Raw genomic sequence first — 24,284 nt, 5'->3', positions numbered from 1 at the left:
CGGTGACAGGTATAAAAATAATTGGGTCAATCAAAATTGAAGCGAAATTTCAAATTATGCAAAAATAGCAAACTGGAGTGGCAAACCACCGAAAAAAGTGCTCAAAAGTAGTGTAAACAGGCCTTTACTGTCAGGAATAAGCAGAATTCATATTCCGACGCGAGACTGCCCCAATCAAAGACATGTTGCTGACAATTTGTTGATCCATCCCTTCATTTTGTCAGAGGAGTACTCAGGCGCATCTCTTCAATCAAAATGGTGTTCGACCAAGGACGGGCCTGCAGTCGCCAAATAGAGCGATGATAAAAAATATTGAGTTGAGAGCTGAGCGTCAACTTGGACATTATTATCACTCAAATCATATTGGGCAATTGTAAAGCAAACTTGTACATGTACAATGTAGAAGGAAACCGGATACAACAGAGGAAACCGCCCACTCTATGACATAAAGTGCCGGACAGACCGGGAATTGAACACGGGACCTCGGAGGTGTGGTGACAGGCGCTGATGTTTCCACTGCACAGCCGGCACTCCGACAGCCCTATCATGCCTAGAGCCCTAGAGCGATGATGTTCCTCCCTTTAATGACGCTTTGTTGGCTAATAAGATGGAACCCTTCCTCTGGAAATGAGGCAATACTGAATACATTGTACTAGTAAATCAGTACAACTAATTTGGCTGTAGTGTGAAAGTAAATTGGGGTCCTCTTTGATAGTAGTCATCTTTTTTACCTGTTGTCTTTTTTACCTCGATGGTTGTCTTTCTTTCCGTTGCTTTTTTTACCCGTTGTCTTTTTTACCTAGATGGTTGTCTTTTTTCCGTTGCTTTTTTTACCCGTTGTCTTTTTTACCGTTGCTTTTTTTACCTGTTGTCTTTTTTTCCGTTGCCTTTTTACCGTTGCCTTTTTTACCTGTTGTCTTTTTTACCGGGCTTTTTTTTCCGTTGTCTTTTTTCCGTTGCTTTTTTTACCGTATACCTATCATAGTATCTAACATCCTAACGTAACTAGTGATTTTCAATATACACGTACTCCCCCTCTCGATATTTCAAATTTTTGTATACGAGCCTGGGGTAGGAGTATGGCAAAAACCTGATGTCAGGATGAGTATTGAGAAATGGACAGACTTGCTTTCGTCTGCTTTACGCCATCCTGAGATACAGGTTTTTGATACTACATGTACTACCTCGTATACAAAAGAAATATCGAGAGGCGGAGTATTAAAAACCACTGGGGTTGTGTCAGGATGGCTTTACGCCTGTTGCAAAACTCTCACTGCGATTACAGGTAACTAGCATTGTACCCGTGGTGCAGGCAGGTTCAAATTGGCTATACCTTGAATAGATTGAATTATTATTATCATTATTTTTTTATTATTATAAAACATTTGCAATGAAAATCTAATGCAATATCAAAGGAGCCATATCGAAGAGACAAATTCAACCAACCATTTGTCCACAGACTCAGACCTAGCTGTGGCGTGCTGTATGCGTGCATATAAAAGTATATCAGTTGGTCCGATAGAGATGATGAGGCAATGCCACGTTCCTTAGTCAGCAATATGCGCCTTTTTATACGGAGAAGAAGGATTACCCAGATAGGCCATGTCGGCCTCCAAATGGCTCGAACCAATTGCACTATCACTACTATAACTTTAAAATGCGTGCTCCTCCTACATGTAGCCAGGTCTCGGGCAAGGCACTTATTCGACAGGCAAGCTAGAAGTTCAGCACCGTGAGCAGCTCCTTGATAAGGCCATTTCAGGTTCAGCGCGCCTCTTCAGATCAAGTATTGAAAGCTGTGGTCAGCACATAAACAAACCATGGTAACCTTCATTTGAAAATCCCTTCATCAAGGGCTAGCTCTGGCTAACACAGCACCCATAAACAATAGACCACCAATTTGACCCCAGCTCCTTACTGCGGGAAAACCCAAGTCCAGCAACCGAAAGTACCAAAAATACATTTTTCTTTACATTTGAACTGCACACATACGTTTGTTTACAATTTCTTTCCCCGCGAAATCTCGAACATCAGGTGACCTGCAATCGTGGATTGATAGATAGATATAGATAGATAGACAGATAGATAGATAGATAGATAGATAGATAGATAGATAGATAGATAGATAGATAGATAGATAGATAGATAGATAGATAGATAGATAGATAGATAGATAGATAGATAGATAGATAGATAGATAGATAGATAGATAGATAGATAGATAGATAGATAGATAGATAGATAGATAGATAGATAGATAGATAGATAGATAGATAGATAGATAGATAGATAGATAGATAGATAGATAGATAGATAGATAGATAGATAGATAGATAAAACTTTATTTTCATCGGTATAAGGATACATAAAAACGTGAGCTGTGGGGGGCTCTTTGACCGATATCAAACATATGTATGTGACAAAAAGAGTTAGAAAAATAATCTGAATAATAATGCATATAGGTTATCACAGTGGTATACATGTAAATACAATCATAAAACATTTGAGTCAAGACCATTTACGTGTAAAAACATCTAAAAAGAGCACATTGAACACCTGCACACCTCCCCCTGCCAGGTCCCTAAAAGTTTTCGAAAGAGATTAAAATTTTCCGCCTCACGAATGTGATTTGGTAGGTCGTTCCAGATTTTTGTTGCTGAATATGTAAAACTGTTTTTGCCATGTGTTTTAGTCTTAAAATGGTCGACCTGTACATTTTTTCGTCGGAGGTTATGGGAGGTTTCTTTTCTTTTGACAAGGTTTAATAAATAGGACGGTCTTTGCTTTTCTAGGATTCTGTACACTTCCTCCGAGATTGTTCTCTGTCTCCGAAGATGTAGGGAAACAGAGTTGTCTAATGCTAGAAGTGTTTACGTTTCGTATGAGCTTGTATGGTCTTTGTACACTAGCCTAAGGGCTCTAAAATTCAACTTTTCTAGTTTTTTTGTGTTAGACGCACTACAAAAATGCCAGATAATTGGACAGATATTAAAGTTCGACTGGATGAAACACTGATAAATGGTTTTGCGGCAGCTGATGGGGAGGTACTGACCTATGCGTTTGAGAACGTTGATCTGACGCCCAATCTTCTTCGTCATGATAGAGATGTGAGCGTCAAAATTCAGTCTGTAATCAAGAGTTACCCCAAGCAGCTTAGCCTCATCTGTACATTCGATATCAACACCCTGGATGCTGTAGGTCGGTTTCTTGGCATGGGTTTTTTGCCCACAGCGAGACCCTGGAACTTCCCTGGATTAGCCTGTATCTGATTTATGGTAAACCAGTCCACAAGAGCACTACCATCAGCCTCCAAGGTGCGTTTCATAGTAGTATAATTCTTATGGGAATATGAGATGGTATTGTCATCTGCATAGTTATACAGGTCAGTCTTGTTTATGGAATAGAAAATATCATTTATAAAAACATTGAACAATACTGGTCCAGCAATTGAACCCTGTGGTACCCCTTTGATCAGGGGTAGAAATTCACTCTGGGAATTGCCCATTTTCACACATTGTTCTCTGCCGGTGAGGTAGCTTCGCAGTAGAGACACAGATTGAAAATAACATTTACCTCAGTTCAGCAGGTCAACAGGTACAGGCTGTTCCAATCATCCCCGTACAGCCAGCTGTTCAACAGGTAATGTTAGCCACCCCACAGGGAGTGCAGGTAATTGATTAAGCCCCTGCATAACTAAACAGCAATGACTTGGCTTCTGTGAGTGGTAAGGAGAATTGACAGTGTCCGATTAAAAATCCCTCATTACTGCTCCGCTGAAGTAAATTTCCGAAAATAAACATAACGTTGCATCAGATTAACATATCACCTGCAAGCGTGCAAGATTTCGAGACGAAACACTACCCCCAAATGGCACTTTATCGAGCCGCCTTATAGTATTATTATATACATGTAGATGCATAATGTATGTTGACATATTCGTAACGACTTGGCCAGTGGACTGTGAGTTCGTTACGACGAATTCAAGGCTCTAGAACACCACTTTTGGGCAACATCGAGGCAAAACCTGTGGCCAACATATGTGGCCAACATCGGTTGGGCCCATATACGGTCATCCTATAACGTGTTCGAGGGGAGGAGGATACGACTGACTACATATGGTTTTTCGAGGATGACATATATACGGTGCACATGGAAGTCCGGGATCGTTTGTGAAATAGAGAGTTGCAAGTACATGGCTCCTTTGAATCGGAACAACACTTTATTCTGGACAGGCCAGGCTATAATCATATTGATGGATGTCGCCAGTCATCCTCAGTAGGGTGGAACTGTCTGGGCCGGTAGGCGCCTTCTATTCTCACCAAAAAAACTATTCTCGGTGGTGAGAATATCCTCTCTGGTGAGAATGTATAAACTTCAACAACGCCGCATTGTGATGATAAAAATACTTTAAATGCCAAGTTTCGTCAAGCCAAGCGAATTTGTATGCATAATAACTGCATGACGTCAATGACAATTTTTCAAAAGAAATACAGTATACAATGAACACGAGCGCCCTATACGTCTAATGCATCAGTTTGATTATTCAAATTGACAGTGAATAATGATGCCTCTCTATTTCATACAGTTCCATTACGGGTTGTTTACTTATTTCTTGTTAGTTATGATTTAGTTGAATTGATCATTGTCTGTGAATCGCATTACTGGGGTATAACCAGAGCAGGCTCTACAAACAATCCAGCATTCTACCAATAGAAACTATGATAAATCAAATATTCACACAGATACACAGATCACGACTTGTAACATACGGGCAATCTGGTGAATATAAAATGAAATATTAGTGAGGTTTTGCTATCCCGTTCTGAGGATGGTTCTCCTTCCCTTTCCCGTTATCGGGGTGATTCTTGTTTTTCTTTACTTGGCAACACAAAAGTACTGAAGTGCCGTGCATTGACCAAAGGGCCATCACATTTTAATGAGATCTATTTATGGCACCCTGTAAAAGTAAAAGTAAATTCGAAACAGATTTAAAAGTCATGCATGGCTTTATCCATACGCCTATATAGTATATAGGGACGGAATGTGGGGTTCACAACTGTGGACAATCGTGGTTAGGGCGCCGACAATGACAAGAACGAATCGGTGAGTATGAACAGGTGTTGGATCGCCAGGGCCGTATTTAGCGGGGGGGGGGGGGGCAACCACCCCTCCAGAGGTCTCCTCAAATGAGTTTTTCATGCAGTTCTGGGATCTGCATGGTCCTGGTTTCGACGAAAAGTGGAGCCCCCCCCCCCACACACACGCACATCAAATGTTAAATACGGCCCTCTGACATCCATCGATCTAACAGACGATGATTTACAATTTAATTTCGTTAATTATTCATGTATATAATGTGTGGAATTAATCCTATTTGCAAGGAAGTACATTAAAGTGCATCTTAATAAACCACAGTACATTATCAAATATTTAATCCCATTTGATGGGGAAATATGATAAATTAATTGACTAAATTTACCGATCGCGTGTATAGAGGGTTTATGCCTGTTTCGCCTATTCCTGTTTCGCCTATTCCTGTTTCGCCTACAAAATTCCTGTTTCGCCTATTCCTGATTCGCCTATTCCTGTTCCGCCTATTCCTGTTCGGCCTGTTCCTTTTTCGCCTATTTCCTGTTTGGCCTATTTCCTGTTTGGCCTATTTCCTGTTTCGCCTATTCCTGTTTCGCCTACTTTCCAGTACCCCTACAATAAATCGACTCTCCCACGGGGAACCTTAGGGATGCATGTCCATTTTATGGGGAAAATGTGAGGGGACAATTGGATGATGTTAACGATGTGATGACAATTTGACGAATCAAATGCCATCAACTTTGTTAACAAACCATGCCATGACCATTTTGAAAGAGTCACCTTGAAAGTGGGGACAGTCCGGGACTTATTTGACCATAGGACCATAGGACCATACTGACACACAGTAAAAACTAATAGATTAAGTAGAGTAAAGCAGTCGTTTATTTTATGAAAACTGAATTCATGAGTTTTTGATAAAAATACATAATATTGTACATTCTCATAATTATTTGATCAAAATCAGCTGTAAAACCCATGTCATAATATACATGTCGGTACAGCACATATAAAGTCAAACAAGGTGGAAAATACATATCATGATATTATGTCAGACAAGGTAACTGATGGCATCAACGTAACTCATTATGTCCCTCTCTCCATTGACGTATTGTTTTTTGAGGCGTAACATGCGTTCGTCAATGCGTACATATGTGGCTCTCCTCGGGTTTGGTCGGTCAGTAAGGGGCGGTTCATATTCCTACGTCTGTGGGGAGGTTAGCAATACATTTGAATAGGCGAAACAGGAATAGGCTAAACAGGAATTAGGCGAAACAGGAATAGGCGAAACAGGAATTAGGCGAAACAGGAATTAGGCGAAACAGGAATAGGCGAAACAGGAATAGGCGGAACAGGAATAGGCGAAACAGGAATACACCGTATAGAGATGTGTGGTTGTCAACAACTGCGATGACGATCGATACGCAAAATAATGAGTGGATTTCAAATTTATTTCATTTCTTTATCAATTGATGCATTTCCAACTTCTGCAGAAAAATTGGGCCGGGGTCTTTCCCAACCACCGATCCCCGCCTATGACTAATACATGTGATACGAGATAGTCCTAATGAGATATCCAAACTTGAGGATCATAGGACTATTGTATTTGGAACCTTTTTGTGTGCAGAACAGGGAGTGCTGATGATCGCCAAATAAGGAACTAGATCGTCGATCTGTCGTATGTATATACTTTAACATCTTTATATTCCAGACATTTCCAGCGGAAGAAAACGATTATGCAGCCATGATGCACTTGGTGCTATCCTTCCGTCTGCTACTTATTCTGTTCGGGAGTGTAACACACAATGACGGCGTTCTTGTTTTTAAACTCACGTCTTTCTCCCTCCGCAACCAAACCAAATATACAATGGCGGAACTTCCAACTTGTTCAATGACAGAATATGCTGACGAGGCGAACCTTACAAAATATCCGAAATGCCTCGGATGCCGTTACTACTTATCTATGGATTTGACTTACAATGCGATAGCCAAACCCGAGGACACTTGTAAACTTTCTATCGTTAACGTATATCTTGATGGGTGTTCCGCAGCAAAGAAAACTTACTTCGAATTCGAAATACAGGAATTATACCTCGGGAAGGACGACTGCATTATCATCAAGGATATGTTTGACAAGTCGACGTTGGCCAAGTGTCATATGCATACTTTTCATTTGCTAAGCGGTAACGGATACAAAGAAATAACGAGGACTTTTTGTGGTCACATAAAAAAAACTACCTTTCGTGGGTTCACGAATGAGCCTCAGGTTGAATTTATTCAAAAGAGTTCGCCAGGCAATACCACTGTTTTTAATGACGTTATTCGGATTCGGGAGATTCCCTTTCGGCAGCCATTGGTCGCCGCAAATCCAGAATGCGAATGTCCTGCGGATTTCATCAAGCACCGTTGTATATGTTATGGCGTTTTTCGGACCAAAGTGCCGTCAAAAACTTGGACAATGGCGGAAGAATCGTGCCAGCACAAGGGAGCAAATCTTTTGAGTATAATTGACCAAGAGGAAATGACTGACATTAAGCATTTTATCGGGTCAGTTTGGATGAAGACTTTGTACGCTTACCGAACGCAGATTTCATGGATATATATCGGTCTCCAAGATGAAAAGATGGTAAATGTTTCTCTCGGTCAAGCACCCCGCAAACGAGAGATTTTTGCCGCTGGGCCCTGCGATTATAATCGCTGCTACGTGCGACAAAATGATCTTCCGTCTGTCGGTAAAACCAAGAATAGATTGATCTGGTATATCAAGTATAGATTAGCCTGAGAGAAGAATAAACAACTTAAAACATGACCCCAAAGATACGTGTTTTTTAAAATCGCATGGTGCTCACCTGCAATTGACTCCCTAGCCTTTTGCAGGGTTTTTATTCAAGGCAAGACCAATACGAACTAAATGACACCTCTATCATCTTCATACTTTCTATAACAACTGAGCTGCTTCGATTTTTGTGGAAGGACGAAACGGTGAAAATTTATATATTCTCTGCTTAATCATTGATCACGGAGATGGGCACTCACCATTTTTTAATTTTTCGAGAAATTCAATTTTCGATTAGACCGGTTAACACATTTTGTTTACGGCGAAGAGTTGGTGTTGTGATAAAATAATTGTTGCAGTCGCAATCCGATAAGTATTAGAGCTAATTCAATTGCAAAAGCCCCCTATATTCAAAATTAGAACTAAGTGCTCGTCCATCTAACAAATAACCTCTAATCTATACTTGGTCATATGCATACTTTTTTTAATGGTCGGTAGCCTCACTGAACTACAATTGATTAAAATAAAACCTTTTGCTCTGCAATATCACGTGCGTTGTGCGAACCATGCACAATCACTATAGTGTAAAACCTTCTTGACGGATCCTATGTATGTGTATCTTCTTCAATCTTTCAGATCAATAATTTCAAGTGGAGTGACGGTAATCCAGCTGTGTTTGAGGAATGGTATCATCCTGCCTATGCAGATCGTCTGCCCGACCTCGACGAGGCCATTATCAAGACCAGGCCACAGCCCTCAAGCCAGCCAACCACGCGCTGCACTGTGATGTACGTGTCGCTTGATTACTTCTGGGAGAAGACACACTGGTGCAAGGTACCTTGTAGCTACCCTATCTCTGACTCTGCGTACATCTGTAAAAAATCTGCCGAAAGGAAGGATGTCAGCCGTGTACAAGATAACAAAGATGATAAAACAACGCCTGTAGCAACATCTGAAAATGGAGGGAATTTTACAACTGCAACGACAAGAATTACATCGTACCCGAAAGAAAATCCCGCGCCTCCACGTGCACTGTTGGAATTTCAAGGGACGTCGGTGGTCAATTCGGAAGCAGTGATGACATTTTGTGGAGATGGCTGGATTTTCTATAAAGGGAAGTGTCTCGCCATGCTGACATATTTGGGGTTATTAAGCACTCCTGTATCGTTCATTTTATTCGAATGGAATTGCCGCCTTTTTAATTCAACTATAGTTAACGCCACAACTGAGGCCGAACAACAGGATTTAAGGAGAATGCTGCGAATTATCAATCATCACAACAGTTACGGTGATGTTCTGATATCAGATGGGAAAACTAAGTTCATTCTCGGGTACGAAAGGGATGAAGAGAATCAATGGCCAATTCTAAATTATTACTTGCAACGTGAAAGTATCTATCGCGCAAAGCTGTGGATTCCCGACACAAAAAATGTCATCTGTGAGCAGCCATCTTGGCAAAGACGCGTCGTCTGCAATGAGAACCAATGGTCATGTGACAGTGGCACCTGCATTTCCTCAGAATACGTCTGTGATGGCCATCCAGATTGTTTGGATAATTCTGATGAGCGCAACTGCAACGCGGACACAATCCCATTGTTTCGGTGCGGAGACGGGCAAACCATTTCCTTCTCACTGTATTGCGATTTCATTCGCCATTGTTCAGACGGAACAGACGAGACCAACTGCATCCATCCTCCTTGTCTCGAAGGCTCCTTCAGATGTGAAAACGGCCAGTGCTTACCGATGTCACATTATTGTGACTTCGTTCCCCAGTGCATTGACAAATCTGATGAGCCCGAAAATTGCAGTTTGAAGTGTACGACTGGCTTTAAGTGCTACGTTGGAAAGTGTATTTCGAAAAGCAATTCACACGATATATTCCCCGACTGTCCGGGGATTAGTCAAGAGGATGAACAAAAACAAGTAGCCTCGTTATTCCGCGGATCTTTTGATTTGAGAGGAAAATTTATACCTGGGGTAGCGACTTTTTCTTCATTGGATCCGTTTTGTCTATCCGATGAAGTTCGTTGCGATTACGCTGACGTAAAGTGTTTTCGCCGTAGCGATGCCTGTATTTACGACACGGATGAATTAGGGTATATGACATCTTGCAGAGATGGTAGTCACCTTCAGGACTGCAAGGATGCAGATTGCCCCGGGATGTTCAAGTGTCCAAACACTTACTGCATCCCGGTTAGGAAGCGCTGTGACGGAGAATGGGACTGTCCATATGGCCATGACGAGGTGGGGTGCCCAATCACTCCCATCTGCCCTGGGTTCCTCCGCTGTCGAGGCGAGACATTCTGCCTTGACCAGACCGAAGTGTGTGATGGGCGCGTACATTGTAAATCAAGCCGAGACGACGAAAAGATGTGTGGAATCACACCCTGTCCCCAAAGGTGTGTGTGCCAGGGATTCACTCTCAACTGCCATAATAGCAGCCTGACTTCCACAAGTTTGATTTCCAAACAAATGCGTGTGTTGAACATCAGCCGTTGCAGAATCTCTCTCACGAATTCGAGTTTCGTGGGTTTCCATTACTTAGGGTGGCTGGATGTTTCTTACAATAGAGTCTCTATAATAGAGCCAGGAACATTTTTAGATGCAATCAATCTGGTACACCTTGACTTAGGTTTTAACAACCTCTCAGCTATACTGTCAGATACATTCAACGGATTAGGAAGACTAGAGACGATCGTACTGCATGGGAATCAAATTAGTATGTTAGTCTCAGATGCTTTTAGAGGACTCTTCAACCTGAAGCAGTTACATTTAGATTCACAGGACCTTATTGATATTGTTCCCTATGCGTTCAGAGGAATGCCATCCTTGCTGGTCTTATCTCTGAGCAACAACTCCATCAGGGAAATCTCAGTTGATGCATTTGTCGGCCTTGAAAAGCTACGCTCACTCAATTTGGAGAGTAACCAAATAGGGATAATTGATCCCAAAGTGTTCCAGAACCTTCGATTGGACACACTTGAGACTGATGAGTTCGCGTTCTGCTGTGCTGCTAACAATCTCGGCGATAATGGCACTCATGCAAAGGCATGCACCCCTACACCAGATGAATTTTCCTCTTGCTCCGATCTCATGGAAAATGCCATTCTCAGAATTGCTATCTGGGTTTTAGGCTTTATGGCACTGCTTGGAAATCTGTTTGTCTTGATCTGGAGGTGCATTCACGCAAAGGAAGGGGGTGTTGCAAATTGTTTGGTCGCAAATCTCAGTGTAGCAGACCTTTTAATGGGGATATACCTCTTGATTATCGGCTCTGCTGACGTCCATTTCCGAAGCGTCTACGTGATCTACTCCAAGCAATGGACCAATGGCACTGTCTGCATCATAGCTGGCATGTTGAGTTTCATCTCGAGTGAAATGTCCGTGTTCATGCTGGTACTCATTACAGCAGACAGAGTAGTAGCGATCGTTCTCGCCTTCAAAGTTGAGAAACTGAACATGAAGAAAGCCTGTGTTACACTTGTCATTGCGTGGGTCGTCATCGTCGCATGTGGTCTCCTTCCACTCATAAACAAAGGAGTTCTTCGTAACTTCTACGGAAGTAATGGCGTTTGTCTACCGTTTTCCTTCAGTGCATCAGACAACATCTATTCTACTTTGTTCCTGGCAATCAATTTGCTGGCATTTTTCGTGATGGCATGGGGTTATCTTGCTATATATTACGTTATAAGAAAGTCTCGCAAGCGGTGCGAAAAGCTAGGCATGGCTGGGGGTGACTCGGCTGAAGTGGCATTCCTCAAGAAAATGTCCTTGGTTATCATTTCCGATTTCTGTTGCTGGGTTCCAATCATCATACTGAAATTTCTAGCGATAGGAGGTCTGAAGCTCTCTGGTGCGGTTTCTGCATGGACCGCCGTTTTTGTCCTGCCTTTGAACTCTGCGATAAACCCTTTCCTTTACACCATCAGCGCCATCAAAGAATCCAGGCGGAGGAAGGCATCAAGGAAGAAGTCACAGTCAAAAAGAATGACGTTTTCACAGTCGAATATGAGCTCGTCACAAACCATTACATCGAGTACCATCGCATCGCAACTTTGATAGATCTAGAAAGGTGCTTACAGATATACTCTGACGAGTGTATGAATTTCCGAAAGCGTTTACTGTCACTTTACGATGTACACAAGAAGCGCAAATTCTAAAAAAAAGAACTTTTTCAGAGTTTCTGCTTTGGTTTTCATGTTTTTTGACATAGGTCGTTCTTTCAACTAGTTTGCTTTTGCTTGGGATCATTAGTTTACTTAGGATCACAATCCCGCTCCCGGTTTGATATTTGATACAAAGTCAAGCCTTCTACAAAAAATCCTTTAATGTGTATGATAAATTATAAACTGTAAAAAAACCTACATACATGTATTGTGTATACTGTATTAAGATATGTGTTGGATATCCTCTATACTGGCTGCACGTATATTGCCAAATACATGTAATATATAAGACAACGGAAACTGTGCTGCGTTAATACTTAACTGCTTCACATCAAGTTTCATCACACCCGGCCGACTCTCTACCTATTTGCTGATACTAGGTATACCCTTGTCAGTCTTGCTAGCGATATATGCTGGCAAAATCTTGCGTCTCGAGTTGTGGTGACATTGTCGATGTTGTGACATTAGAGAGGATCAGCAACCGCCTGACTCCCGACTCCGAAACTGTGTATGGTAGCAGTCAAAAAGCAGGTAAAATAACATTTCAGTGTTGAGTTTGAGGTGCTTTAGAATGGATACCAAACCGTCGGTATTGGTTGTCTCACCAACATCGCACAGGTGGAGCTGCCATTTTATCAAGTTTTCGGCGGTGAGACAACCAATACCTAATTTGGTATCAGTTCCTAAAACCAGGGTCCCAACTCGCCATCTATATTCTGCTAGACAACGACGGGCACAAACCAAATCCAAAGTAGTTACTGAAATGAGATGATACTTGCTTTTGAGCTGCTTCCATTTATACCAACCAAGCGGTCAGTATGATGGTTACGACACCCGGCCAACCACGCCACTGCCAAAACAAGGCGCAACGTAAAATACACAGAAAACCATACTGCATTGCATGTGCTTTAATGTGACCAGCGTTCTTTTGGCGACTACGTTGCTTTGAATCATTTTAACAGCATGTCATCCGATTGGCCCAACGTTCGATACACGAATTTCACAATGTAACGTCGCCAGTGGTACCGTAGGCTACGATATGCATGCATTGTGAGATCCGGATGGCAATGCCACGCCAGATATTTGATGGATCAAATATGGGTAAAACAAGTTGTTTGTTATTATGCTGACAGCCATATTTATTGAGGGCTACTTCTAAAATGTGGACCAGCTAGTTCCAAAGCGGAACGGCACCTGAAGACTTTATACAGTATGTCACATGCACGAGAGGGGGAGGGGTGGAAAACTTTGTGCTCCTTTCGTTCGTCTCTATTTGCGGAGGGGGTGTACTGCGTACAAGGGGAGGGGTCCCGAAAAATGGAAATCTGTGCGTACGTACTAAATGCATGGCTCAAATTACCGCGTTAGATTGCAACACAGCCTGGTCGGGATGTCTACATGTATGTTCTACATGTACTTGCAGTGGATATACAATGGTTGGGCGAGACCAGTTGTCCAATGGCTTGGGTGTTGTTCGATAGTGCGCCGGTTTCATATCGGTGAAACCAGGGTGTTTGCAATTTTCCTCAGATGACTCGGCGTCGAGGCTCCCCATTGCTTACCCATATATATACTGTAAGGATTGACAGGCTTTATAAAATAAGTGTCAAATGACATGACGAATGCGTTATGACAATATTTCACTTTTTATTAGTTTACTGCCGGGATATTATACACACAGAGTAATTAACAATACACAACATGATATGTATATGCATACAACACGAAAGGAAGGTCCACTGAGCACTCGGGCAAGGATTCCAAACTGGCCAGTTGGCGCTGGATCGGGCATTGTCAACTGCATTGTCGGTGGGCAATAGCTCGACCGGGCAACAAATATACTACATGCTGCTCGATGAGACAAATACAAGACGGCCTCAGCAACCTCGAAGGTGGTGATGTTAATATACGCCTACAATAGCTGTTAGCATCCTTCTAAAAGACCATGGACAAGAGAATAATGACTCTCCAGAGAGACTGGATTTATTTTAACGTCGCCCGTATAGGCCACCGACACAAATTTCTTATAGCATCTACTTACATTTTGTAAACTAAAAGGTGCGTGAGAAAATGCTCCCTGCTTATACCAGAAGAGTCACCACCTGAACAGAACTATCATGTACATGTACACGATCATTTACATGTACATCATGCTGAAGTTGGCTACTTATTTCTTATTCCTTTTTCCCGATTCTACTAATTCACGATCATCCGACGGTAATATGGACAGGGTTAGCATATTAGTAGTCCGTGCTTCCTCTCCAATTGTTGCAGAAGAAGCCATTACATTGACAATGCGAAATAGCAGTTTTTTACTGGAGAATCGGGGAAAAGGGAATGAGAAATAAAAAGCCACTGAAAACAGTCGAATACTTTGCCCATACATTTTAGTTCCTCTTCTGTTTAGTATAGGTGGTTTTCCTGATATTTTAACCACGAGGGCACATTTTCTCATACATTCTTCAGAGGATGGACAGAGTTAGACAGAGTCAATAGATTTAGACTCGTGAGAGTCTTGCCCGACCAAATATTTGTTTCAACATGTACAGCAAAAAAAACCCCGAAATCTTAATCAAACAAAAAATCGAATATGACAAATCATAATCATATGATATATCTTGACCAGCATGGTTTATTTCCTCCTGCCTTTATTTTCTCTGCGTCGATTATGACGTGGCGTAAACGTCATGGTATACTGACCATCAACAGGGAGACGCATGTTGTAAATGAGCCCTTTATCTCTGTCTATCTATATCTACAACCCCAAAAGTAGTTTTGTTGACCGAAAATAACTCATAGCTACTTACATTCAATACTAATTTATCTGAATCATACCTTAATGAAGAAGCATTTGGAGTTCATGTGTTCAAACACCTTTATACCCAAGAGCGTGAAGTATCATGAACGCCGACAACGGACAACGCTGAACTGGTTTCCTCACACCCGTCACTTCAGTATTCTTACATGGAAATGTCAGCAAATTCGGCCCGCATTGATGATAAGAGTAACTTCCGGTAAGTATTTCAACCAATCAGAAGACATTACCATCGCAGACGAAAACACCAACATTGAATTCATAACTTTTTGGCTTAATAACTAAAACGATCATAAAATTAAAACACTATGATTTCGAGTTTGATTCAGATAAACTTTACAGAAAAAAACCGAACATTCGCACGAAAATCACAGACATCTTCGACTTTGCCACAAAAGAAACTCAGTATTCATGATACTCGCTTCGGTTCAGCACAGCATATACAAAGAGATGTAATCCATCTAGATAATCTCTGCCGGTTTAGTCGTTTGAAGAATTTTCTTAAAATCATCTTGTATTCGTTTGTATTCGTTTTTACTGAAGAATTCTTTTGAGACTTTCATGTATGATATGCTTAAACAAAGCGAGCAAAATCTATCGTATCACAGAATTGCTTCTTCTAACACGAACACACACATTTACCACGACGGAAACGTACTGATTTTAAAATAGTCTTTCCAGTTTTGCTTACAATTAATAAAGTATGATAGATGTTTATGTATACTGAGAATGCCACGTGTCAAGATGGCAGCACTTGCATCGTTTCGGCCCGAAATAAGTGGTGCCACCTTTATTCATAATAACTCCTTACACTCGTTTGAATTGCAGTACAGAAATCTATTTCAGACAGTCAAATGCAGAAAAGAAGATGTGACATGGCATCTATCCTGTCGCCTCTGCTTATAAATTAAACGTTTCCACGTTAACGGAATCATGCGACGTCTGAAAAAGTGAATAAAAGCCATGAATTAGTATTTTTGACAAGCTGAGTTCTCCATTCAAGCATTTCCAAAAGCATATTTTGATGAGACTTCCCCGAATTGTCGACTATAAGTGCAAATGATTGTGTCAGGAAGACAAAGTGATTTTATTCGTACGCGATTTCGCTCATGCATAGCTTATCGTGGTGACTACCTTTGCAGTTGTTCGAGGCATGCAGCAGGGGTAACAGCGTATTATATAAATACCAATCACCGATTCCATTTGGCAGATTCACTGCGAATACGACAACCAAAATAAGTTACGAATGAGTGGTATCGCGTACGAATGAAACAATTTTGTCTTTGATCGGACACCGTGATAAAGAGCCGAGCCAATCACAAGACATGAGTTTCTGGCGACTTTCGGGATATTCCTCTTTTGGAAAAGGGTGAATGGATAGGAATATCAGCTAGCATAAGAACGAGCAACATCATCTCAAATAGTCAACATGAAGTTGAACTGATAACTGCGTTTTTTCCGGTCGCATTGTGGCCTCCCTCATGGGGTATTTCTAGGGATATCATTCAGAAAGGACATAGTATCAAGGGCATCTTCGGATGTACTAGAGCTGACTTAAGCTATAAGCATGGATGTATGCTGGATGCATTACACAGAAAGCAAGAAACGAAAAATGGCTGGCGAAAACATGATCTCAGATCAGGCCCGTAGCTAGCTTTTTGGTCATGGGGACCTCCTTTGTCTTCTTGTCCGTCAGAGAATCGGTCAAAATCTGCATAAAAACTTTTTTTGTGTCGGGGGGGGGGGGCATCCCGCCGCCGCCTCTAGCTACGGCTCTGTATGGATAATCATTGATTAATCATTTTGAATAATGTTAGTACCAACCAAAGAAACGATGAATAATGACACAACGAATGACGTGATGAGTTTGAATTCAGAGCAAAAAGGGTGGTATGGTTTAAGCATGAAAGACTTGAAAGACAGTACAAAGGGCAGGAGGCGAGATGTCAAGAGGAGAATTTTCACCATGACTGGCGACAATACGATTGATTGTAGTTTTTGAGTGCATGCAATTAAAACCCAGGCTATGCAAAGTAGTCAGCATCTCTCGTGTGCATTTTCGATCAAACATTGCAGCACTTCAAGGGGAGAATAAAATGTATGCATATAGATCATATAACTATATATATATATGTAATCGTATAAATCGTGTTGTATCAGTTAATACGAATAACATGCGAAAGTATAATCTTCGAAAAATGCTTATAATAATCCCACATACCAAGTCTTCAACTAATGGCTTCTCGGCAGTCTCTACTGCTGGCATGCCTGCAGCTATAGAAACGGATGGAATGAATAGCGGTTTTTGATTGGTTAATAATAGATTCGTAAAACGTTTCAGGTACACATGTTACAGCTATGATCAATGTCTAACAGTCGAATTCTCAAAGACGAATGGAATGCAGTCTACTTATACACGTAATGGGTTATCCCGTTATCATCATTGAAATCAAGGTTCGATTAGAGTCTCTATCTATACTCGCTGGAGCTGTAAGACAGCCCAACAATGATGATACGAGGGAATATAAATTCATTGCTATCTCTCAGAAAATGGGGTACCGAGTCGTGACGCTACGGCTCTTCATAGAACCCCAAGGTTCTCATTAAAATTTGAACCTCAAAGATGAAATGTGCTTTTGAATATTGTTACCCTCCACGTGACACTTAGAGCTTTTGACCCTTGGGTTCATACAATCACTTTCATCTTCCAAGGGTTCAAAGGAAAACCTTCGGGTCCCTCCAAGTACTTTGATCACCACTTTTCCGAAGAGAACACGGCCTATTTGGGAGGTTAAGATCAATCCCTACTCCCGAGAATGATGAGACTGCGGAATCAGTCTCGTAAGTCGCGACGCGCATTTGCAGTTAAGATATTTTCACCGTGGCGACGAGTGCTAAATCGATCGAAGCTGGAAAGCACTTACGAGATGAAGACTCGCAGGTAATTTTCCCGCTCGTCTTGACGATTTGAAACACTTAAACCCTCTCCCCTATAATGATTGTCTTTCTCGCGGGCGGAACTGATCATAACCTCCCTAATGGCAAACGACTATCTATAAGCAGGAAGGAGCATCATCGCGGATGGGGAGGAAATCGATCAGGATCAAGGATGGTGGGAAGGGCACTAATCTAGGTGAACCCCACCCAAATTAAATTTTGGATACTGGATTTCACACACAGAGGAAAAGTAAGGGTGGTAAGGAGACTATCTATGTGGGCACCTTGCACATGGCATCACCAATCAACTTCTTCGGGAATAACTGGGGTTTCTGCGGGGAAAACTGGTTCAGGAGCGGCTGGGGGTTCCATTAATCTAGTTTCCTGAGACCCGTACAGGATGTCGGGTGTCAAGCGGTCGGTCCAAGGCATTGATATCCTCCTACGTTCCTCTGGAAAGTCTGATGGCAAAATGAAGGGTTGGTAAATTTTTATTATGACTGGTTAAAATATTTATAGTGTTTTTACAGATCAGGACAAATATTAACGAATTACTCTTCATTAATTCATGCTATAACCCCTTGGATGCAACATTACATTACTTTTTAATCTAGTATATTTTTACTCACTTATTTGGGGACACACTGTACCAATTACAAAACAAGACAATTTTATTTCAATGCTGATCAAATTCAACAATTTAACTCGATGCAAAACAGTGTTACAAGTTATTTAAATTTCATTTCCAAGTTTTATTACAATCGGTTCCAAGCCTTCGATTTAAGACATACAAGTCATCGATCACGCGTTGAATTAATAATTTACTGCAAAACTCAGCAAATTTCTGTTTTTATTCAACTGCGCAATATCAACTGTACATAACTTCCGGCTGTTTAACATTAAGTCATTGAGTTAAGTTTAATCAGTGGTTGATACCAATATATCTGTTCCAGAGAGTAGTCAAATCAAAATACCAACTTTGCTTTAAACATATTTTAATGTGTATGATATACTGGTGTTGTCATTCGAAATGAGTTTTGATATCAGGGCCCTTAGCTGTTGCTCAGCGGGCGCGGTAACGTTTATGCTATTTAGTGTAAACAAAATTAATTGAAGAAGATTTACTCGAAGGCTGGTGTCTCCAACTCCGAATGAGAAACTGATAAGCCAAGGGTCCTGTACGATAAAATGCTAATCCTCTTTGTTGGTCATAACTCCTGCTTATGCTCTACATTAATGAACTTGAAATGAACACTATCCGGAATAGGCATGCAGAAGTTTTAACTAATGAGATGGTATTAAGGTTTATTGATACCAGTCCCTGGTCTAGAATTTAGGGTAGATTTGCTTTCAATGATATTTATTAACCTAACAAAGATACTTACAGACTGGTGGAGGTGACAGTGGCGGTCGTTCATGCGTGTTCCTTGGCGTGTCCAGTCGTGGAGTGACCGGACGACTCTTGGGCTGGGGCTTGACGGGAACGTAGTTTGCACTCGTCCCAGGAAGAGGATTCTGCAGCGAAACATACAATTAAGTTGATTATAAACACAAGGCAATTTGATCCCAGTCACGGCAGCATAATTTCAGTAAAGTAATACGACAAAGCACTTAAGATACTTTCCTCCTTGGCTCACGTAACTGTAAAACTTGCTGAAGAAAAAGAACTTAACGCAATCCTTTGCTAATTTGATACCGCAGCTCTCTCGTCACCATGCTTCCCTTGATAAAAAAGGGCCAAATATTCCTTCGCAAATCTCCATTCGCTCATGTACAGCAACATATCCAAATGTGCAAAACTTGAATGCTACCAGTATATAAAAACCTTCACAACTGGGAGATCGTCTTGGTCTTGGCAGTAGGTTATCACCAACTCATGCTTACCAAATAAAACACTTCTGTAGCCTTGTCTCGACTGACCAACTTCTCGAGTGAGTCAGAATTTTTACTTGTGAATGAGCTAATGTCGGATGTACCACGGCGACAGAGCAATTTGTCGCGTAATTCTTTCGTGCCCACGCAGTAGAACAGGAAGATAAAAAAGCCCTGAAACAGAAACAGATCAAATGTCAATTCTGCTTGTTATGTAGATTATTCCAACTTGGGCATTAGTATTGTAACCAGTACTGTTGCACTGAAAGAGCTGCCATGGTATTTACTTATCATTTTCTTTAATGAGGACAAAGCCGCAGCCAAAAGGCCCGGGTAAGATCACATAAAAGAAGAAGGGAACGAATGCATATGGTACCGAAGGAGTAAGCAGAAGGGAACATGGGTGGAAAAGGTGGACCACAAAGAATACGTGCTATCTTTACGTACACCAATTGTACATAATGTAGCGATTTTCCTTGATAACCAGGGAAAGAATGATATCAAATTGACCAAGACAATGTCTACCGCTTACCTGAAGGGTGTTGAGAATGACGTGGACATACAACAGACCCCAGGTAGGATCCCATACAGACAGCAGACCAAGAACCCACGTTAAACCAAGTATTGGTATCAAAAGTATGGTGTTTTTGACGGCTTTCCTAAAAGTGAAGAAAAGGCGAGTGAGGAACGAGCAGCGACGGAGATGTAGTGCAAAGATTAAACGCGGTCCAAAGTGCTCTCACCTGATACTCTCTCTTGAAATTCATTTAATAATCTATAATGTTGTTGAAATATTTTCCAAAAGGTTTGTTTCAAAATCACGTCCTTTCTAAAAAAACATTGGCAGATGAAGAGACTGAATTTATTGGTGTCAGGAGGACGAAGCCTAATTGGCTGGGTGGCTTTGATGCATATATACATGTATGTTTAGTAACGCTGTCATATTCTAAAACCAGTTACATTAAAGAAGGACTTGGCTTACCTTATGTCTGAAAGTGTGTCTTCTCTCTTTATTGCAGGTGTTGACAGGTTACACAAGACAATCATCATCACACAAGCATTAAGCTGAATGAAAAAGCGATATTCTCTCAAAAGCAATTTTTTTATGCAATGTACGTGTCCACTCCTTGTGACCGACTTTTCAACCCAATATGTTGACCTCCCTGAATGAGAGCTCAAAGAACCGGTTCCTTACGCAATAGCAGGCAGTTTTTAATAAGAATGACTGTTACAGTTGATTTAGCATCACTTACCGATATCAGCAACAATATTGGACCAACAAATGAATATATAGCGTTTCCGTCCGCATTCAGCCAACACTTCCAGTCGGACCCATAGTTGTCCACGTTCATGCCAACGACTGCTGACACTATCACCAAAGGAACACCTAAAAACGAAAATAGGTAATTATATCCATAGAGCCATATGCGCATGTGGGCTACCTCGCTCGCCTTTGGAAATCGAGCAATTATACGAAATACTGATCACATATAAACTGTCTTATTTAGGTTTGTTGATAATTACAAGACGTTATTTCCTATCCTGACCATTTAATGTGCTTCCATGTTTTGCTTAATGATTATTATAGTTCCATAATTTTCTTCATATTTAGTCATAAGTGTTGGTTGCATTCCTGGCAGAAAACCAGTAGGTTAGTATCGCATTCGATGAAGCTGAGTTTGAGCATGATGTCGTTAGTCTCAGACGCCCAACGTTTACTTATCATTATCAAGCACCTATTTCTAGACTCTGACTAATCTGTTCACGTCTGTTACAACTTACCCCAGGCAAATGGTATATAACACTTAAGGCGACCCTTGGTGATCCCTGACGTGACAGCGTAGAAGAGGTAGAGGGCTTCTACCCATAGCCAGCAGAAGGTCGCCAGGAAAAAGAAATGGATAAGTATGGCCACCGCTTGGCAAATTGCCTAAAAAGGAAAAAGGAATTTTCAGGCATAAATGTAACAAATGCACCAAAACGACTGATGTTTATCAGACTAAAAAAAATTACTCAGTTTTGAATTAAGAGCAGTCATGGTTATTATTCATTTATTTTTGTTTCACATCACTTTATGCAGTTTAAGCAGTTTATGTTACAAATTATAAATTAAATCAATCGTCAACAAAATAAAAGCAAATAGCAAATTCAAAACATGTATAGTCGAAGGTGTATCACTGCACTGTTGTGGCTTTTACAGCTCTTCGTGCTCAGATAAAATAGCTCGATTAACGAGTTTTGAATCAAGATAACCAAACACCTATGATAACTGCTTTTTCTGTGCCTTCGCATCACCACACCTGTAAATCATAATTTATTGTCTTACTGTCAAGGCTATGATCAGATTAAAGGTAAGAACAATGCAATGGGTAAAAAGGTTTGGAACAAATGATTTCAGTAAAGACTCTACCTTTTCTTTTGTGACCAACTCCGAGATTAGGAACATAAACAGTGCGATGATCATGGCCACAATTAGATTGAGGTGGATGACATTTCTTTCATTTAAGAGATGACTGAAATAAAGCAGAATATGAAATTATTTATCTTTCATCTTTTTATCTTTTATCGAAATGACAGCATCTGGTAAGTTAAATTCAAAATACTCACGGATTCAGTACGATCAAGAAGAAGAAGATAAGTAGTGAGATAAGAGAGATGGTCAAGCCGATGTATGTCAGGACGGACAGCACCTTCTCATGTACGCTAGGAACCTGAAAAACAAGAGGAGCCAGAGTAAAACAGGCGGTTTGTCCATAAACTGTACATGTGTACCCGTAATAAAACCCGGGCTGATGGCGGGTCATAGAGCTACACGATACAAGATGTTCCCGACACGGCCCGTTTGAGATATTTGCAAAATGCAATACTTAAAAGCCGGTTCTATAGGCGTATACCGTACCGGTACACTATGGACGCCCAAGAAATTCAGAAATACGCCTTGCTCATTCATCTTGGCGTATCAAATACTGAATACCTTCTTATATCGAGTAACTTAGGCAAACGTAGTCTGTATGCTGTATCGGTTGGTATGTCATTGTACGTGTACAAATGTACTTACAAACACTGGTATGGGCTGCATAAGTATCGCGAAGTTAGTGGTATGTGTACTGCAACACTCCGTGCTGTGAGCATCTGATTTGATCTTTCTCACACCTTGCGTTCCCCAGGCCTTGGGGGAACCATTTCTGAAGAAGGAAAAAAGCCACTTCAAAGACAGGGAATCGCCGCGGGATGGCAACATATAACTCATCCTGTCCAGGTAGCTTACTCATGCATAGACCATAACGCATACGGCTGATGCACTATGAGAATTTACCCCTGCGGTGGTCAAGGATGGAAGAATAGGGGATATACATGTATGTTCTGGTACCTTTTATGGTCGATAACATGTCATGAGATGGGTCTGATTATTTCAGTGAAAAACAATGGCCTGACCTATCTCAAGCACGCCTATTAAAGCTACTAGTATACTTACGAGTCATATTCACAATAGGAACAGATAGTGTCCATTTTTCTTAGACGCTTCTTCTTATCTTTGTATTCATTCGAGACGCGATGCTTCATTTTGAAACAAAGCTCATCTCCCTGCTCGAAGGGTGGGTCTAGATTCACTTGCATTACATTGCTGTTTATCATGACCGCCGATGTTAAGTTTACTTCTTTGGAACTAGAATGGAAAAAAATGAATATATTAACTACTATGTCGGGAAAAGATGCATACCATTAAGGTCAACATACTGTTTGAAAAAGCTTTTTCAGCTTTTGAAAAGGTAAAGGTAAAGGACATGACATGAAAAATCTTATCTCGACTCGACTCCACTTTTTATCTCGAGTGCTTGACATAAGAAGTCGAGCGCTCGAGGAAAACAGAATAGAGTGTCAGAGGTTTTTTTCATGCGATGTCGGTCGATTTCCAGTCACCGTATACAGTAGGAATAACCATGTGGATGAATTCGTATTTCTTTGTTTGATACTTACATGACCTTTGAATAACTTGTAGAGACTGAGACAAAGATGGAGTATACAATCTGACGATTCGCAGCATATTTATCTGAAGAATGTAATTATGATGAAGAGTTATACTGGAGAACAAAAAGGCTTTCGGCTGATATCACATTGGAGAGGCAGAAATATGCACATTGGCCAAGAAAGGGATTATATTTTTTCTCTAACATTCCGGCACTCAACTGCAAATAAATTCACAATTCACTGCGTCCATTTCAACGGTCATGATTGGTTAAAAAAGAATGAGGTGGCCCGCGGACGTGACGTGACGTCAATGGAAACGCTCTTTTTATGGACTGGTCACATGACGCTGTTTGTCCAATGAGATGGAGGGATTCCCGGTGGTCATGTAAAAACCCAGTGTAATAAATTCAACTTGAGGCTTATCAGTTGGTTATTTCCTTATTTTTTAACCAGATGCATCATGCCATTGTTGCCTATAATTCTAATTCGTCATATACATCGAGTACTACGTTCATGAGAATCGGATAAGTACATGTATTCAGTTTGAGCATAGAAATAATTTTTTTGGTACGCCAGAATTTGGGGTACGATTGGACCTAGACCATCTGATAATTTAAAAATTGATATTCAATACCCAGCAGATCAAGTATATATAAAAGTT

At 41.0% G+C, this 24,284-nt stretch overlaps 2 protein-coding genes across 4 annotated transcripts in view; one reads left to right on the top strand and one right to left on the bottom strand.

Annotated features, from left to right (window-relative positions):
* The first annotated feature begins 5,051 nt into the window (after nt 1–5,051).
* Nucleotides 5,052–12,418, top strand: LOC135495798 (G-protein coupled receptor GRL101-like). The gene is made up of 3 exons (XM_064784721.1): nt 5,052–5,103; nt 6,800–7,714; nt 8,501–12,418. The coding sequence occupies exons 2-3, from the start codon at nt 6,833–6,835 to the stop codon at nt 11,921–11,923; spliced, it is 4,305 nt and encodes a 1,434-aa protein (XP_064640791.1). The 5' UTR covers nt 5,052–5,103; nt 6,800–6,832; the 3' UTR covers nt 11,924–12,418.
* Nucleotides 12,419–13,653: 1,235 nt separating this feature from the next.
* The window catches only part of LOC135495345 (uncharacterized), a 29,395-nt gene continuing 18,764 nt past the window's right edge, over nt 13,654–24,284 (bottom strand). The window contains exons 31-43 of one of the 3 annotated variants that reach the window (XM_064783841.1): nt 23,633–23,705; nt 23,130–23,321; nt 22,713–22,839; nt 22,262–22,365; nt 22,065–22,167; nt 21,437–21,584; nt 20,908–21,041; nt 20,637–20,719; nt 20,187–20,313; nt 19,667–19,828; nt 19,168–19,297; nt 18,067–18,243; nt 13,654–15,787 (exon numbers count right to left, since the gene is read on the bottom strand). In XM_064783841.1, the coding sequence (XP_064639911.1) occupies nt 18,080–18,243; nt 19,168–19,297; nt 19,667–19,828; nt 20,187–20,313; nt 20,637–20,719; nt 20,908–21,041; nt 21,437–21,584; nt 22,065–22,167; nt 22,262–22,365; nt 22,713–22,839; nt 23,130–23,321; nt 23,633–23,705 (1,547 nt within the window). In that variant the 3' untranslated portion in view covers nt 13,654–15,787; nt 18,067–18,079. Of the gene's footprint in view, nt 15,788–17,066; nt 17,120–18,066; nt 18,244–19,167; nt 19,298–19,666; nt 19,829–20,186; nt 20,314–20,636; nt 20,720–20,907; nt 21,042–21,436; nt 21,585–22,064; nt 22,168–22,261; nt 22,366–22,712; nt 22,840–23,129; nt 23,322–23,632; nt 23,706–24,284 lie in introns of all 3 variants that reach the window. The other 2 variants (XM_064783842.1, XM_064783843.1) reach the window with 2 other exon arrangements.

Source organism: Lineus longissimus, chromosome 11 (genome assembly GCF_910592395.1).
Source record: "Lineus longissimus chromosome 11, tnLinLong1.2, whole genome shotgun sequence".
NCBI lineage: Eukaryota > Metazoa > Nemertea > Pilidiophora > Heteronemertea > Lineidae > Lineus > Lineus longissimus.
The sequence above is the reverse complement of the archived record's forward strand: the minus strand, read 5'-3'. Positions and strand labels throughout refer to the sequence as shown.